Source organism: Ceratotherium simum, chromosome 3, assembly GCF_057802395.1.
Source record: "Ceratotherium simum simum isolate JZ-2026a chromosome 3, ASM5780239v1, whole genome shotgun sequence".
Taxonomy (NCBI): domain Eukaryota; kingdom Metazoa; phylum Chordata; class Mammalia; order Perissodactyla; family Rhinocerotidae; genus Ceratotherium; species Ceratotherium simum.
The window spans coordinates 38,953,513-38,970,672 of record NC_141902.1 but is presented as its reverse complement, the minus strand read 5'-3'; the positions used below and the strand labels follow the sequence as shown (position 1 = coordinate 38,970,672).

General features: G+C 57.7%; 1 protein-coding gene across 1 annotated transcript in view; it reads left to right on the top strand.

Annotated features, from left to right (window-relative positions):
* The first annotated feature begins 1,015 nt into the window (after window positions 1-1,015).
* The window catches only part of SPTBN5 (spectrin beta, non-erythrocytic 5), a 49,823-nt gene continuing 33,678 nt past the window's right edge, over window positions 1,016-17,160 (top strand). Inside the window, 17 exon segments of the mRNA XM_087429070.1 lie at window positions 1,016-1,095; window positions 1,328-1,398; window positions 1,649-1,707; window positions 1,709-1,737; window positions 1,739-1,859; window positions 2,123-2,290; window positions 4,983-5,099; window positions 7,246-7,403; window positions 7,951-8,179; window positions 9,011-9,642; window positions 11,180-11,318; window positions 11,432-11,664; window positions 11,922-12,075; window positions 12,161-12,361; window positions 12,446-12,652; window positions 14,966-15,154; window positions 15,854-16,006. Of these exon segments, the coding sequence (XP_087285196.1) occupies window positions 1,016-1,095; window positions 1,328-1,398; window positions 1,649-1,707; window positions 1,709-1,737; window positions 1,739-1,859; window positions 2,123-2,290; window positions 4,983-5,099; window positions 7,246-7,403; window positions 7,951-8,179; window positions 9,011-9,642; window positions 11,180-11,318; window positions 11,432-11,664; window positions 11,922-12,075; window positions 12,161-12,361; window positions 12,446-12,652; window positions 14,966-15,154; window positions 15,854-16,006 (2,940 nt within the window).

The following is a 17,160-nucleotide window of genomic DNA, read 5'->3' as shown; positions in this document are numbered from 1 at the left end:
CTGAGAGAGGGAACAGCTGAGCCCAGATGTGGGCAGGAAAGCTCTGGTCCTGTCCAGGCAACGGGGAGTCTTCATAGGCGTGAGCAGAGTTGTGCTCTGAGAGGTAAATCGGGGGGATCGTGTGCAGGCTGATGAGCAGGCAGGATGACGAGTTGGGGAACCTTGATGAGGACCTGCAGGGGCAGTGAGAGTAGACAGGGTGGGAGGGTAGACCGTGGAGCATGGTGGGGGCACACAGCAGCAGCCGTGAGCAACTGACTGGATCTGGGGATGCGAGCGAGAAAGAGGCTCAGGCTCATCCCAGTGGCAGGAGGGACCTCGCAGGGAGAGGACAACAGAGGAGGAAGCTTCTCCCAGATGCAGGGGAGCTGCCCCTACCCCAAGGGCACTGTACCCCTGGGCCTAGGGTTTCAGGGGTGATTCATCTTGCCCAGCTCTCGAGGGCAGGCTGCGGCCACTGCTCCTCTCACCAGCCCTGGCTGCCAGGGACACCTCCCTGAAGAGTGTTGCATCTCCTCCTGGAGTCTCTGGGGCTGCCGGATGGATGAACCCCCATACACACACCCCAGCCCAGTGACTGTTACCCTGAGTTGAGCCAGGCCGTTCTGTGAAGCTGCCTGAATTAGAACTCTCTCTCTGGCATGCAGTTCAAGTTTGCTCAGGGAGGGAGAGAAAGGAGCCCACCGGATCCCTCCACAGCCCCTGCCTCCAAGCCCAGGTTCTGATGATTCCCCTCCCTCTATGGTGGCGCTCCTCAGGAGAGGACGAGAGGCCTAGAGTGCTCCCTCCCATCCCTGTCCCTGTGGGTGCTCACAAAGAGGCGCTGTAGGGGTGCAGAAGGGCAGTCCCAGCCTGGGAAGTGGGTTCAGAAGCTTCTTACCAGAGGCTCTGCCCTTCAGTGCCTTTTACCCAGACTGCAGCCCCCCAGGGTACTCCCACCCAGAGCCAACTCAAGGCCACCTCCTCGGCCTCTGCATCTTGGATGCCAGGACCCCCACCGGATGTTGGGGGCACGATGAAGGAGGAGATCCTGGAGCAACGGAATGGAGCATTCTTGAGCCGCCCCCTCCCAGTCTGGGCCACTCCCTGTGGCAGGTGGGAGGACAATGCCGGCTGTGTGCCGTCACCCCTGCTCTGCTGGCTCAAGAGGAGGGCCATGGCTTAGCCCCAGCTCCAGCCTCGGCCTCTCCCGATGTCTCTTTCTCTCCCCACACAGCCCCTGCTATCTGCCATTTCCATCTGTCCAGCTAGGTCCCCTCCCCAGGCCTGGGCATCACCAAGGTGAGTAGTTTCCTGTTTTCCTTCCACTTGCCCTATTCATCCCCAGGAGCAGCAGCCAATCGCTGTGGTCCAGGGGAGACCTCTGGCAGCAGAGGTCTGAGATGAAGAATCTGGAAAGTAGGGTGGAGTGAAAGGGGCCCCGGGCCATTCGAGCACAGGGCACCAGCCAGGGGCACCAGAACCTTACCTGGCTAGGCTCCAAGCTTCAACCCCCCACCAAATGTGGGGACAGTCTGGCAGTCTGTCAGCCCCCTTACCCCTGGCAGAGGCACACCTCTCCCAGGGAGTCATCCATATTCACGCTGCCCCCCCAAAGTCTCCAGCTTAGGGAAATGTCCAGTGGTCACTAGCCCCCAAAGGGCTGCAGGTCTGCTGGCTGGTCAGCCCCACAATCCCCAGCAGCTCCTTGGGGCTGCAGGACACCTGAAGCAGGAGGCCAGGGACGGCTCTCCCAGTCCAGTCCCGCCATGGACTCTGCGTACGAGATGGGCCACATTCGCAAGCTGCAGGCGCGGCACATGCAGATGCAGGAGAAGACTTTCACCAACTGGATCAATAACATCTTCCAGCACGGCCGGGTGAGTGTAGCTGGGTGTGCCCCACAGCCCACCTCTACCGTCCGCCCGGCTCCCTGGCCAGCGGACGCTGGAGGGCCGGCTGTGAGACCATCGGCTAAGGCTTCTCTCGACCCCACAACACACCACATCTCTCAACCCCAAATCACAGCCAAAGCCAATGCTCCTTCCTCCAGGCAGCTGCTCTGGGCTCTGCCTCCCAGGTCCTGGGATAGGGCAGACAGGTGAGGCTGGCTGACTCTGTGCCTTCCCCCCTCCCCTCCCAGGTGGGCATCAAGATCCAGAACCTCTACACGGAGCTGGCCGACGGCACCCACCTTCTGCGGCTGCTGGAGCTCATCTCGGGGGAGGCCCTGCCACCCCCCAGCCGGGGCCGCCTGCGCGTGCACTTCCTAGAGAACAGCAGCCGTGCTCTGGCCTTCCTCAAGGCCAAGGTGGGCACTGGGGAGAGGGCTCTGGGCCCGGTGCTGGGGCGGGCAGCAGGGGCAGGCTAGACTACTAGATCATCTTTCCTGGGCTGGTGGTGGGGCAGAGGCTCTGGAGTCTGAATCCAGGAGCAGCAGCTGGGATGCAGAGGCCCAGGAAGCAAAGCCCTTCCTTGCACAGTTCTCCCAGCTCAGAGAGCACCCAACCGGCTAGAGCAGGAACAGTCATCATTGCTAGTGGGTGGGACTGAAATATGCCATTGAGAGAATCACAGGGTTCAAAGCTGAAAGATTGAGTGTACTCTTAAGCTTCTCTGTTCAAAAATGAGGCAATTATTTACCAGGCAAGACCCACGGTCAACTGGCCGGCAGAGCCTGGATGTGGGGCTATGAGAGGCAGGCTGAGGGTAGGACACGTGAGAAGAGCCCAGGACTCTGAGCCAGGCAGTGGAGGGAAGAGGCACAGGGTCTGCCTTGGTGAAGCTGGACCAGATCACAGGGAGGGGTCTCAGCCAACAGGAGGGACCCTGAAGGAAAGGGACAGGCCAAAGAAAGAGTCACTAAAAGGAGTCAAGAGCTCCAGGGACACGGAGGGGCCCTCATGGCCAGTGTCAGGGGGCTGTGCAGGGGTCATCTGTACTGAGAACCAGGAACTGGGAAGCCCCAGCGCTCCTGGCCTCAGGTACTGTCCCTGGAGGCTGTGAAGTCACTGAGCTGGAACTGGCTGGGCTGAGCCCGAGTATATGTGCCGATCACTTATGTCCTTGAAGGGAGGTCAGCCCCCCGGGAGCCTGGTGTGCTAGAGGGAGGCCAGGGAGGTAAGAAACCAAAGCAACGGATGGGAGCACTGTGGTCCCCAAGCACACAGAAGAGCAGAACGCTGCCAGCCACAGAAGGCCAGGCCCTACTTGGTCCCAGGACAATGGCCTGTGAGCCAGGCACCTCCGCTCCAGGGACTGGGGAAGGGTTCGAGCCCCGCAGCCCTTGTCAGAGGCCCTGCAGCTTCCCTCGAACTTTGATACATGGCATGCCACTGACACGTAGCCTGTGAAGGTGACAGCCTTGTCTCCACCACACATATGAGGCAGCTGTGGTGACACTGTTGCCCCCAGCACACGGTTAATAAATAGGATGTGGGATGCATTCATTGCTGGATACCTCACCATGTGCTGGGTGCTCCATGTCAGGCTCTGGGGACCGCAGTCAGCCAAGCCCCGACCAAACTGCCCTGCAGTTTCAGGGCAGACAGTTTATTTGAACCTGGATCAGTGGTGTACTGGTAAATGTTTAACAACCAGCTCTCTGGGAGGAAAGAAAAGCCCTGATTTGTAGCATTTGCTGATTTCAGTGGCGTTGATACAAAGCTGGGAAGATCAGCTCTCAGGAGCTGGTGTAAGCAGACTCCAACACCCCACTGACGAGATGCTCCGACTCCAAGCTGAGGTGAATGCAGACGGGCTCAGGTGTGCCAGGAGAAGAGAGCAGAGCAGGGGGTGGGTCCTACAGAGACCAGGTGGATACAACAGTGTATCCACGGGGAGCACTCAGGGATGTAACCCCTCCCTCCAGGCTGGCGTTGGCTGAAGCCAGCTTCCCGCCAGGTCTTACGGAGTCTCTCTCGCTCTCTCTTCATTACTGCATATTTATCAATTACCCGCTATATGCCGACACTCAATCAGGTGCTTGGGAGACATCAGGGACAAGACCAGTATCCCCACCCAAGCAGGGCGAGGGGATTAGCATGTGTGTGTGGGCAGGACGAAGAGTCCTTGGGTTTTGATTTTGAATAGGGTGGCCAGGGTAGGCCTCATTGAGAAAGTGGCAGTTGAGGAAAGACTTAAAGGAAGACAAGGATGTAGCCATTTGTCTCTCTGGGGGAATATTATTTTCAGACAGGAGGGACAGCCAGTGCAAAGGCCCCAAGGCCTGTGCTTAGAATCTCAAGGAGCTACAAGAATCCCGGGGGCCTTGGCCATGTGATCCAGGAGAGGAAGATAGAGCCAGAGGGTGAAGGGGCCGAGGTCATGTGCAGCTTTGCTGTTTACTCTGTTTCTTTCTCCCCTTGATCTGCTCCTCCTCCCTGTCCTAGTGGCAAGATCCAGGGCAGCAGGTTCTCAACTTCAGTGCACATAAGAACCAGCCAAGGTGTTTGTCCAAATGCAAACTCCTGTGCCCTGGCCCAAGAGAGTCTGACTGGATGGAGCCTGGGAATCTAAATTTTTAACAGGAGATGGAACACTGACAAAGAGGGCTGAGATTCAGGTGTAAGCCAGGACCCAGGCACTCCCCGGAGATTCTGAGACACGCTGTGAGGTGGAGGCACATTGCTGTTGTCTATTGAGCTCATACATTGACTGTTATGACCCCTCATTTCCAACCCCTGTAGTTGAACCATTGATCTTGGCCCGGGTTTACCTGTAGCTCACATACAGGAGGTCCTCGCATTCCAGTGGTCCAGCCAGTTCACCAGGTTGGGGCTTTGCCCAGGTGGGCTTGTGGCCAAAGACCCAACCACTGAGAAAGCCTTCGATTGCCTGGCCTTGTTCTTGGAGGCCCTGCCTGCTTCTCCTTTGGGGACTTCCTGGGGCAGGACATCTTCCAGGACCCTCCATCCGGCAGCTGGCCCCCTGGACTTTTGGTTACTCTGAGTCTTCTCCGGCTCACGGGGTTCACGGCCGAACCCAGCCAACTATGCCCACAGGTGCCAATACCACTCATTGGGCCAGAGAACATTGTGGACGGAGACCAGACACTCATCCTGGGACTCATCTGGGTCATCATTCTGCGTTTCCAGATTTCCCACATCTCCCTGGACAGGGTATGTTTCAGCCCCCAGCGCCCAGTTACCCAGCCCTGGCCTCCCCTCAGGCCCCTGGGGACAGAGCCGTCCACCCGACTATTATGATCCTCAGAGCAGATCCTTAGCATCAACACAATTAATATTCACTCTTCAACCACGGGCAAAGAACTCAGAATGTCTGAGAGATTAAACATGCTGAAACAAGAACTAGGCTCATGGGCTTCAAACCTGATCTGGGACGAGCCATTCACTAGTGAGGGGGTGGAGGTGACTGCCCAGCACCCGCCTTTCACCCCCGATTTGTTGCTGCCTACCTGGCACTGAAACCCTGTAACTTTCATTACACCTTAATGGGCTGTTGGGGGAAATGAAGAAGGAGGCCCAGCCCTGAGGTTTCCAAATCCCCAGTATCCTGAAGACTAAGGAGAGGTCCCCCATCTTCCTCCATTCTACCTCTTGTTCTCCCACAACTGTATCAGAAAGAGTGAAAATATAAAGTCCTCATATTTATCAATTTTCAGAGTTTCATGGTTTCCAAAACACCACCTAAAACTCGATTCTAGTAGGTTAGGAAAGCCAACCTGGAGAATGAAACCCTAATAAGAAGAGGCCATGGATTTGGCTCAAATCTAGGAGGTCCCTTGAAACTCCTGGTGTGACTGTGAGCCCTGGCAGAGTAGGGGCCTTGCCTGGCTGCATCCCCAGAGCCTGGCATCACTGTGGTGAATGAACAGGTGGCTGAATTTCTAACTGACCTCAAGCCCTTCCAGGAGGCTATGCTCCCCTACCCAGTCCCCTAAGCCAGACCCAGGTGCCCTGCCACCCTTTCCCTCAGGAGCACCAGGTCCACATCTTCCCCTAACTGGCTGTCATCTGCCCTGCTGGCTCTGCTTGTCTGCAGCCGGCTCAGGCCATGCCCCCTCAAAACTCAGCCATGTCTGGAACAGGCTGACCCCGCTCCCTCACGTGCTCCTCCCCAGAATCTCTCCTGGTTCCTGTCTGCCCGGCCAGCGCAGCCGCTCAGGGTATCACAGCCTTGCTGTGACAGAGCCCGGTTCCTGGCCCTCTCCCCCTGCACTTCTGCCCACATGTCCTTCCTACCCAAGCTGAGGGCACAAAGGGCAGGGGCAGAAATGCAGCCTGCTCTGCTTTGACATTTTGAGTTTATAAACAGGAATTGATAGAGAGGGGGAGAAAATGAGAGGAAGCGTGGGAGAGGAGAAAGGAGAAGGGGGGCTTTGTGTTGTGAGGGGCGAGGGAGGGAGTGGATGGAAGGAAAGGGCCCCTGAGGGACGGTCAGGGACTAGGTAGGAATGGAGGGCAGGGAAAGAAGTAGGAGAGGGGAGGAGAGAGGAGGGAAAGAAGCGCTGAGTGAAAGAGAGAGAGCAGGGGTGGGGCAGATAGAAGCCAAGAGTGGCAGAGTGAAGGAAATTGTCAGTAGGAGGAATATGGCGCGGTGGGGAGGGGATTGAAACCAGGTATAGATGGTCGTTTCCCAGCCTGAAGAAGCAGCACCAGCTCTGCCCTCAGGCAGCCATGTGAGGTGTTGAGATGGTAGATGGGTGGGCTCACCACTCAGAGGTGGGCTCTCTGTCAGATGTTCCTGGGTCAAGGGAGACCCTCGCCTATCAGCTAGGGAACCCTGGCCGCTTCCTCATCTCTCTTAGTGCACCTTGTTGTGTCATCCTTAGAATGTAAATGCTAATCGTGCCTACCTCACAGGGCTGTGAAGGGTGGAGAGCCATGTGTACGGCCCGGCTCCTGGCTGGCAGAAAGCCCCAGTGACCAGGAGCCAGTCTAACGAAGCCCAGCCTCAACTCTGCAGCCCAGGGTCGGTCAGCACAATGCCCGGCCCATCAGAAGGGCTGGAGAAACAGGAGCTACTGCTGCTGTTGTCACCAGTTGTGACTCAAAGCCAGCTTCTTCAAGGTGACAGCTTTCAGGCGCTCCGCTTCTTTAGAAGGACAATTTTTCTCACCCCCAATCACTGCCCACCATGAATGAAATCGAATAAAATCAGATGCTCTTAAGAGAGAACAGTCCGCATCCGCCTCCAGGTGGGGGAACTGGATCACCATGGTGCCCAGTCTGCCTCTCCCGCGGCCTCAGGCTCTGCTGCCTCCCCACCGGTCCCTGCGTGGTGACCGCTGCCCTGTCCTTCCAGGAGGAGTTCGGGGCCAGTGCAGCCCTGCTGTCTGCCAAGGAAGCTCTGCTGGTCTGGTGCCAGCGGAAGACGGCCTGCTACGCCAACGTCAGCATCACTGACTTCTCCCGCAGCTGGAGCAACGGACTTGGCTTCAGCGCGCTCATCCACGCCCACCGGTGAGCTTGAGGGAGAGGGGCCAGCGCCCTCCAGCCCTGACCTGGCCTGAGGCGGGCCTCAGCCTTCCTCCTGGAGGCCTCCAGCCACTGACCCAACTGCTCTGGGGCTTGGGTGCTCAACCTGCCCCTTCTCCCATATCCCTCTGGCCCCTGTGCCCCGGGCATAGAAGTAGAAAGGGCTGATGGCTGAGGCCCTGGACTATGATTACCCCTCCCCCCTTTCCTGGGAAATTCCATGGAATTGGCCAGGTTTGCCTTTAACCACCTTCTGTGTCCCTGATTCTATTCTCAGTCCTCTCCCGGGCAAGTGCCAGCCCTTTAGGAGCATCTCCCCCTGCCCAGCAGCCTGGCCCCTGAGCCAAATTAGCCGTCCCCTCTTTATTAGGGCCCTATTCCTCCAGCCAGGGTCTCAGATAACCACCAGGGGAAAACTAACCCAGGGTAAGGTGTGAATGACCAGTAGGAGCTTGTCTGCTTTTTTAATACGTCCACTGAAACCCGAGCAGTAACTTACCCTGGTGAAGGGCCCTGCCTGCTCTCTGTCCAGGCCAGACCTGCTGGACTACGGCTCCCTGCGTCCCGACCGCCCACTGCACAACCTCGACTTCGCCTTCCGCGTGGCTGAGCAGGAGCTGGGCATTGCTCAGCTGCTGGACCCCGAGGACGTGGCAGCCCTCCAACCCGACGAGCGCTCCATCATGACCTACGTCTCCCTCTACTACCACCACTTCTCCCGCCTGCACCAGGGGCAGACTGTCCAGAGGAGACTGGCGAAGGTTGGTGACAAAGGGAAGGCAGCATCGAGGAGAGGTGGGGGCAAGCATGGGCCCCCGAGTCAGACACACCTGGGCTTGAAGCCTGCCCCTGCCACTTCCTAGCCGCGTGGCCTTGGCCACATCACCTAACTTACTGTGCTCCATCTGTACAATGGAGACGATAATGCCTGGGTGACAGAGGCTGCTATGACTGTTCCAAGGAGCATGGGCAGAGCACCCAGCACGGTGCCTGGCACGTAGGGAAAGCCAGGTGAGCGACATCCCCTCCTGTCCCTCCCCCTCCCCCTCTGCTCCTAGGCTGTTAAGCTCCTAATGGGATAAAAGGCTCAGAGAGCCGGACTCTGCAAGGACAAGCACAGAAGCAGCTCTGCCGGGCTGAGTCCATGTTTTTGGGCGGCTCTCTTGTTCTCTGGGCACGATGGCAGAGGCTGAGGCCTGGGAGGGCTGTTCTCAGGGTTGGTGTCTCACTTGGGCTTGGGGGAGATGATCCAGGCCAAGGGCTCTGAGCTGCTTTGGGAGTGTGGAGGCCTCAGGGAAGGGAAAGAAGGCTCAGAAAAAGAATAGCACCCCCAGGGGTGAGGCCAAATGGGGTAAAATAAGATGGAGGAAGGCAGGACGGGAGCCCCACACTCCCAAGTCTGAGTATGCAATGGGGGCAGACCCGCTTCTCTGGGGGCTGGGAGGCCCCCCACTTTAGTGCACCTCAGTGAGGGAAGGACCTATGGCCCAGCTGGGTGATGCTGGCTGGCACTCAGCATCCAAAAGGAGAGTGCCTCCATTCCAGGGTCTGCCCCGAGTGCCACCCTGACCCGTTCCCATGCCCTCCTCTAGATCCTGCTGCAGCTCCAGGAGACAGAGGAGCTGCAGACCCAGTACGAGCAGCTGGTGGCCGACCTGCTACGCTGGATTGCAGAGAAGCAGGTGCAGCTGGAGGCGCGGGATTTCCCAGACTCCCTGCCTGCCATGCGCCAGCTACTGGTGGACTTTGCCTCGTTCCGCATCCAGGAGAAGCCACCGCGGCTGCAGCAGCGAGGGGCCACGGAGGCCCTGCTCTTCCGGCTGCAGACAGCACTCCGAGCCCAGAACCGCAGGCCCTTCCTGCCTCAGGAGGGCCTGGGCCCTGTGGAGCTGTGCCAGCGCTGGGCAGGCCTGGAGCAGGCAGAGGCCTCCAGGAGCCAGGCCCTGCAGCAGAGGCTTCTGCAGCTAGAGCGGCTGGAAACCCTGGCCCGGCGCTTCCAGCGCAAGGCGGCCCTCCGGGAGAGCTTCCTGACAGATACAGAGCAAGTGCTGGGCCAGGCCACAGCCCCGCCGGCCAGCCCGGCCACAGTGGAGGCGGCTGCCCAGAGGCTGGGCATGCTGGAGGCCAGCATCCTGCCCCAGGAGGGGCGCTTCCAGGCCCTGGCCGAGCTCGCGGACATCCTCCAGCAGGAACAGTACCATGGCTGGGCAGATGTGGCCCACAGGTGAGCTTTGGGCATGTGAACCGTCCTCAAAACAGGCTAAGACCTTCCTAGGATACCGCTATCTTGCACCTGCCCATTCCTGGCAACAGAGGAGAAGGGCGATTGATGGGTTCAGGGCTCCCTTTAAAAAGATCTAGGGGCCGGCCCCGTGGCGTAGTGGTTAAGTGCATGCCCTCCGCTGCTGGCGGCCCAGATTCAGATCCCGGCCGCGCACCGATGCACCACGTGTCAGGCCATGCTATGGCGGTGTCCCACATAAAGTGGAGGAAGATCGGCCGGATGTTAGCCCAGGGCTAGTCTTCCTCTGCAAAAGAGGAGGATTGGCAGATGTTAGCTCAGGGCTGAACTTCCTCACAAAAAAATAAATAAATAAATAAAAAGCTCCAGCTCCCTCTGATGCCCACAATTCCACCACCCGTAATTCACCCCTTTTGGTAAAGCACTGTCCTTTCCAGGTAAGCCTCTTACTAATTCATTCACTACACAAGCATTTATTGAGCGTCTACTGCATCCCAAGCAAGGTGCTAGGTGCTGGAGATTGAGCAGTGAGGAGGACAAATGAAAATCCCTCCCCTCATGGAGCTTACACACTACTAAGGAAAACAGATAAGAAAAATATATAGTATGTGAGATAGTGATAAAAAATAATAATAAAGCAGGATAGGGGAATACCAAGGTCGGGGGAGAGGGTTGGGCTGGGTGATCAGAGGAGGTTCACTTTTGAGCAAAGACCAGAAAGAAGAGACGGGGCAGCCAGACAGGTATGGGGATGGACTATATACTAGGCAGAGAGAAGGGCTAGTGCAGTGTCCCCGGGGCGGGGGGGGGGGGGGGACATGCCTGGCATGTTTAAAGAATGGCATGGAGGCCAGTGTTGGCCAAAGTGAACAAGTGGCAGCTGAAGTCAGGGGTGAGGGGTGGGGGCAGGGATCACGCTGGGCTCTGTAGGGCACAGTAAAGACTTGGTTTTCACTCAGAAAAGGATGGGAAATCATGGGAGGGCTTGAGCAGAGGAGTGACACAATCCAACTTCTGTTTCCCAATGATCACTCTGGATGCCATGTGGGGAACAGACTGAAGGGACAAAGGCAGAAGCAGAGAGACCAGTTATGAAGCTACTGCAATAATCCAGGCCAGAGAAGCAGTGGAGGTGATGAGAAATGGTGGGATTCTGGATATATTTTGAATCCAAGAGGATCTGCAGACAGATCAGATCTGGGGTGTGAGAAAGTGAGTTATCAAGATTTTAGCCCAGGCACCTAGAAGGAGGGAGTTGCTATCACTGATATGGGGACCAGAAAGAAGGCTAGGGGGGCCATGAAGGCCTGAACCTTCTAGGCCCTCCTTCTGGCTTCTCTGCCTGTGCCTAAGAGGCAGGGACACACTGTCCCAACTGCCCCAGGCTATGATGTGCACAGCCCCCAGCCATGGAGCTGGGGCTCCTCCAGGACAATCAAGCCCCCCAACCAGCTGTGGACCCTACAGTAGCTTCCCTGCCCCAGCCCAGTGGAGACCACCCTATTCTCATGTCCTCCAGGCAGTTGGAGATCACTCGGCGCTGGGAGCGGCTCCTTCAGCGTCTCCACGGGCAAAGGAGGCAGATGGCAGGTATGCAGGCGGCGCGGAGCCTGCTGCAGGAGGTAGAGACTGCCTCCAACCAGCTCAAGGAGCTGCAGGTGGGCCCTGGACCAGCAGACCCCTGGGAAACACAGCCGAGTGTGCCAGCACTGGCACTCATGGGGACCCAGCACTCTGGGACTGCACTGACCACTCATCTGTCCCTGGCCAGGTGCTGGCCAGCTCCACAGCCTGTGGGCAGCAGCTGGCAGAGGTAGTGGAGTTGTTGCAGAGGCATGACCTGCTGGAGGCGCAGGTCTCAGCCCACGGAGCCCACGTGAGCCATCTTGCCCACCGGACCACGGAGCTGGACTCCTCCCTGGGCACCAGTGTGGAGGCGCTGCAGGCCAAGGCCAGGGCGCTGGCCCAGCTCCACCAGAGCCTGGTGTCTCTTGTCAGGACCCGGTAAGAGCTTGCCCAACTCTTCTACCTTCTCCAGAACTTTTCTGTGACCCAAATTACCCCCTGCCCAGGTTAAAATACTGCTGGCCTGGCAACTTCCTCTAGCCGACCCTCACCCCCAAGGCCTCTGTTTCCCCTGTTGAGTCATCCAGGGGAAAGACAACTCCTGTCTAAGGGGGAGTGTTTGAGCCTGGTAGAGAAACCCCCTCCGCAAGCGCCATGACTCCCCAAGCCCCTCGGTGGCCCTTGCTGTCCCTCAGGCGGGCCTTGCTGGAGCAGACCCTGCAGCAAGCAGAGTTCCTGCACAACTGTGAGGAGGAGGAAGCCTGGCTGAGGGAGCACCGCCAGCTGGTGGAGGACGCGGCCCTGGGCCGGGATCTCAGCCAGATCGCAGTGGCCCTGCAGAAACACAAGGTGCCTGCTACCGCGCCCCCTGCCTGTCGCCACCCTGCTGTCCCTCCCTTCCCCTCACCGAGCTCCCTGCTCTGCGCTCCGCCAGGCCCTGGAAGCTGAGCTCCGCCGCCACCAGGCCGTGTGCGCTGATCTCGTGCGGAGAGGATGCGAGCTGGGCGCCCGCGGGCCCCCGACGCAGCCGGACCCCCGGGAGCGGGCCGAGGCGGTGCAGGGCGCGTGGCGGCGGCTCTGGGCCCGGGCGGCGGGGCGGGGCGCGCGGCTACAGGCAGCCCTGCTCTTCCAGCAGGTATCCGGGCGGCGGGTGGCGGGTGGCGGGCGGCCGGGGCGGGCATGCAGGGTCGGCCCGCCCCCAGCCAGCCCCTCCCCGCAGTACTTCGCCGACGCTGCAGACGCGGCCTCGTGGCTACGGGAGCGGGGGTCCGCGCTGGAGAGCGCGTCCTGCGGGCAGGACCAGGCGGCCGCCCAGGCCCTGCTGCTGCGCCACCTGCGGCTGGAGCGCGCCGTGCGCGCCTTCGGGGCCGAGCTGCACAGATTGGACGATCAGGCGCGGGCGGCCGCGGCCCGGGTGGCGCTCACGGTACGCGCGGGCACCAGGCAGGGACCCAGACCCGCAGGCCTCTGACACCAAATGCACGTGGTCTCTGCGATGCGCCCCATCCCTTATGGCCATACCGAGAGCGGAAGTGGGAGGGCTTTTGTAGCCCCAGACCCAGGAATCTTAGCCTTCCCCAAGGCTTGGAGGTGCCCCACTCCTCCTCAGCAGCATCTCACCTGCTGCCCCCGCCGAGAGTTAGTGGAATCCTGTCTGTCCGCGCCTGTGGAGGTCCTCCGAGTATAGTTCAGCTTTGCTCACGCTGCCCGTCAGTTTCCAGGCATTAATCAGCTTCCTCCAGGAATGTCCCCTTTACTTTCACTGCCAGGCCTAAGTTCCCCTTCACCCTTAAGCCCTGTTCTGCTTTCTCTCCTGACTTGGTGCTTGTAGGTTTGGGGTGGCCTAATGGCTACACCAGACTGCTTTCTGAAACCGCTCCCTCAGTTCATTGAGCCCTCGGTTTTTAAACACATGCGTGGTGGGCAGGTTGGCCCAGCCCCATCAGGGTTTGCAGTTCTCTTTCGAGAGGCTGTGTGTGTAGCTCAAGATGTGTAAAGTATGCCCTCAGACCCTGCACTCAGGTTTGGCTCCTCTACCCTCATCCCTAAGGGAGCTCCATGTCCTGGACCCTCTCTCTCTGCCTGGCCATGTCCAGTTCACCCTCTGAGCTGCCACTCAGGTCCTCATGTCTCGGGAGGTGGCCTGGCCAGGTAGACAGCAGCTGACTGGGCTGACCATTTATGGCACCTGACACAGCCAGGTCTGAGAGGTCTATGGTTCTAACTTAGCTGAGGTCCATCTCTCCCTTTTCCTTTGCATTTATTCCCTGGACCACATGGTTAACAATTATTGAAAACAGATCCACAGTATATTAGCAGTTGTCCGGTCCAACTTCCTCACTTTACAGATGAGGTAACCAAGGCTCAGAGAGGCCCAGTTACTGCCTGAGGACACGGGTTATCCCTGCTGGAGAGGCCTCCCGACTCCTGGTCCAGGGCTGTGTCCTCTACTGCCCGGCCTCCTGGTGTTGGTAGAGGGGTTAGGCCTGGTCCCTGGCATTTTCAGGCCGTTGCTTTGCCCAATAATGCCTGGGGGAGGGGGTGCATGCAGAGGTGCCCCTCTGCTGGGGTTGGGGAGCCACTTCAGCAGCTAAGCAGAGCCTTCCCTCCTCCACACAGAGGGAGCCCCCAGAAGACTGGAGCAGGGTTGATGGTGATGCGACTGGGAGAGCCCAGGATGGGACCCAAATCTTAGCACCACCAGGCAGCCAGCAGCCATGTCCCCAGGTCCAGATGCGCTTCATCTACAGAGGTACAAGGCCAAGGTGCCTTGTGGGAGCCTCAACAGACCATCGTGAATTTATTGTGTGTGGCTCCCTGGGGCCTCCGAGGACTGAAGGGAGGAAATTAAGGGGAGGCGATTTGGGGCTCAGCAGAAAGAAGGACGTGGAGCTGCCCGAAATTTTGAGTCTTCCTTGTCCCGCTTCCCGCTTCTCTCTGTTTTCTCCCCCTTGCCAGTCTGTTTCTGTGCCTATTCCTTTGCTTCAGTCCCCTCAGCCCAACCTGAGTAGCCAGCCTGGCTGCGGCTGCTCTGTCTGACCCTTGCCCCTAGGGAGGGCCAGCCTGTGCTTCCCCCACCCCTCTCTGCCCCAGCTCCTGCCACCAGAGCCACTTTGCCTCCCCCTCTGCAAAAGCTCCTCCCCTGGCAAAGCCCACTGAGGCCCAACTTATCCTTGGAATCTTTCCCAACAGCCCCAGACTGTTCTGACTGTTTTTCTCCCTGGACACCCATAGTATTTATTTCACGCAACGCACATTCTGCTTATCTATGGGCGGTCCTGGGTGGTGTCCCAGGGTCTGGGTCTGTGGCCTTGCAATCCTGAGAAGGTCGTAAGCCCCTGGAAGGGAAAGTCCAGCCCTTCTCCTTCTCTTCCAGCCCCCAAGGCTCCTTGCAGAGGGGCCAACACAGGGAGCAGTAGGTAATAAATAATCCCCGACCCGGCCCCGCTGGCCAGCTCCTGGGTCAAGAAAAGGAGCAGGACCTGTGCAGCCCTCAGAACCTGTGCTCCCACAGGGGCACACTTCACCCGGCTCCCAGGAGAGGGCTTGCAGCCGGCATACCAGATGGGCCCCGACACCTGGGAGCTGAAGGACTGGGAGGGCTGCCAGGCCAAGGTGCCCATCAGCCACGTTATAGAGCAGGAACCCCAGGTACAACCACTGGCCCCACCCTGCCAAGCCTTCTGCTGCTTTGGAGGAGCACCCTCTGGACACACTGCCCTCTGTCCTCTCGTCACAGGTGGTGTCTGCCCTGAGCTTTCCAAGGGAAGGCCTGAGGAACCTGGGGGCCTGGTGTGAGGTTTCTTGCCACTCTGGCCCCTGGGACACCCAGAAGATGGCCCTTCCGGCTGAGCCTGACCCCAACACCATACTCCAGATGCAGGACTGCTTGAGCCAGGATTATGAGGCCCTGCGGGCCCTGGCAGAGGTAACACTCCTGGTTCAAGAAATGTTCATGGCGCACCTGCTCCGTGGTAGACCCTGAACCGTGAGCCCAGGGACAGAGCAGTGACTGGATGTGCTCCCTGCCCTCAAGGAGCTTACTTCCTGGCAAAGAAGACATGAAACAAGTCATGAGACAGATGTGGGTGTGATGGGAGCATGTGAGGGGGGAGCCCAGGTCTGGCTGGGGAGTCACAGAGGGCGTCTCTGAGGGAAGGACATTTAGGCTGAGACTTGAACAACAAGAAGCTGAGAGCAGGGAAAGCCAGGAGGAGGGCAGAGGAGATGGCAGGGGACAGTGTTCTAGGCAGGACCTATGCAAAGGCGGGAAAGAGTCCTAGTGGAGTGAAGGCCAGAGGCCTGGAGGACAGAGGGGACACAGAGGGTAGAGGAAGAGCCTGGAGAGGGGGTGGGCCAGCAGGCGGGGCCAGTCCCATGGGAGGTGTGTGGGTTGTACCTTAGAGCCAAATGGTGTGAAAGGACAAGGTCAGATGAGCCCACTGCCAGGGCCCCTTACCCCGAGCTAAGCTCTTGCCAGCTCCCTTTCCTGCACCCCTGACGGCGGACATAGGGCCCTCTCTGCCCTGGCCCTGGGCCCTGTGTTGCGGGGTGATGGGGACCTGCTCTGAGCACTCCATGAAGGGCACTGACCCTCACCCCATCCTCCGGGCCGGCCCCTCCTCAGCACCGCAGGGCCCGGTTGGAGGAGGCAGTGGCCCTGTTTGGCTTCTATGGCTCGTGTGGGGAGCTCCAGTCCTGGCTGGAAAACCAGACAGCACTGTTCCTAACGCTGCAGCCCCAGGCCGACAACGTGGAGGTCATGCAGCTCAGATATGAGGTACAGCGCCCTGGGAGCTGAGGGGGTCTCCGCTGCTTGTCCTGCTGCCCCGGCTTATTCCCATCCTTCTCCCTCCTCACCTTGCTCCTGCCTGCCCTTTGTTCCTCAGCTCTCTGCATTAACTATAGTCCTGTCTCAGAAGAGGGAGCGAGGGAGCTGGCCTTGAATTGTTTTTTTATCGAGGTATACTTGACATACAACATTATGTTAGTTTCAGGTGTACAACATACTGACTTGATATTTGTATATATTGTGAAATGATCACCACAAGTCTAGTTAACATTCGTCACCATACATAGTCACAGAATTTTTTTCTTATGATGAGAACTTTTAAGATTACTCTCTTAGCAGCTTTCAAGTATGCTAACAGTATTATTGACTACAGTGGGTGTACTGTACATTACATCCCCATGACTTATTTATTTTATAACTGAAAGTTTGTACCATTTGACTACCTTCACCCATTTCGCCCACTCCCCCACTCCCCACCTCTGGCAACCACCAGTCTGTTCTCTGTATCTATGAGCTTTTTTTTTTTTTTTTAGATCCCACGTATAGGTAAAATCACATGATATTTGTCTTTCTCTGTTTGACTTATTTCACTTAGCATAATGCTCTCAAGGTCCATCCATGTTGTCCCAAATGGCAAGATTTCATTCTTTTTTATAGCCAAATAATATTCCATTGTATGTGTGTATGTATATATGTGTGTGTGTGTATATATATGTATATGTATGTGTATACACGCCACATTTTATTTATCCATTCATCCATTGATAGACACTTAAGTTGTTTCCATGTCTTGGCTATTGTAAATAATGCTGTAATGAACGTGGGGGTGCAGATATCTTTTCCAGTTAGTGTTTTCATTTCCTTTGGATAAATACCCAGAAGTGGAATTGCTGGACCATATGGTAGTTCTATTTTTAATTTTTTGAAGAACCTCTATACTGTTTTCCATAGTGGCTGCACCAGTTTACATTCCCACCAACAGTGCACAAGGGCTCCCTTTTCTCCACATCCGCGCCAACACTTATTTCTTATCTTTTTGATAATGGCCATTCTAACAGGTGTGAGGTGATATCTCATTGTGGTTTTGATTTGCATTTCCTTAATTATTAGTGATATTAAGCATCTTTTCATATATCTGTTGG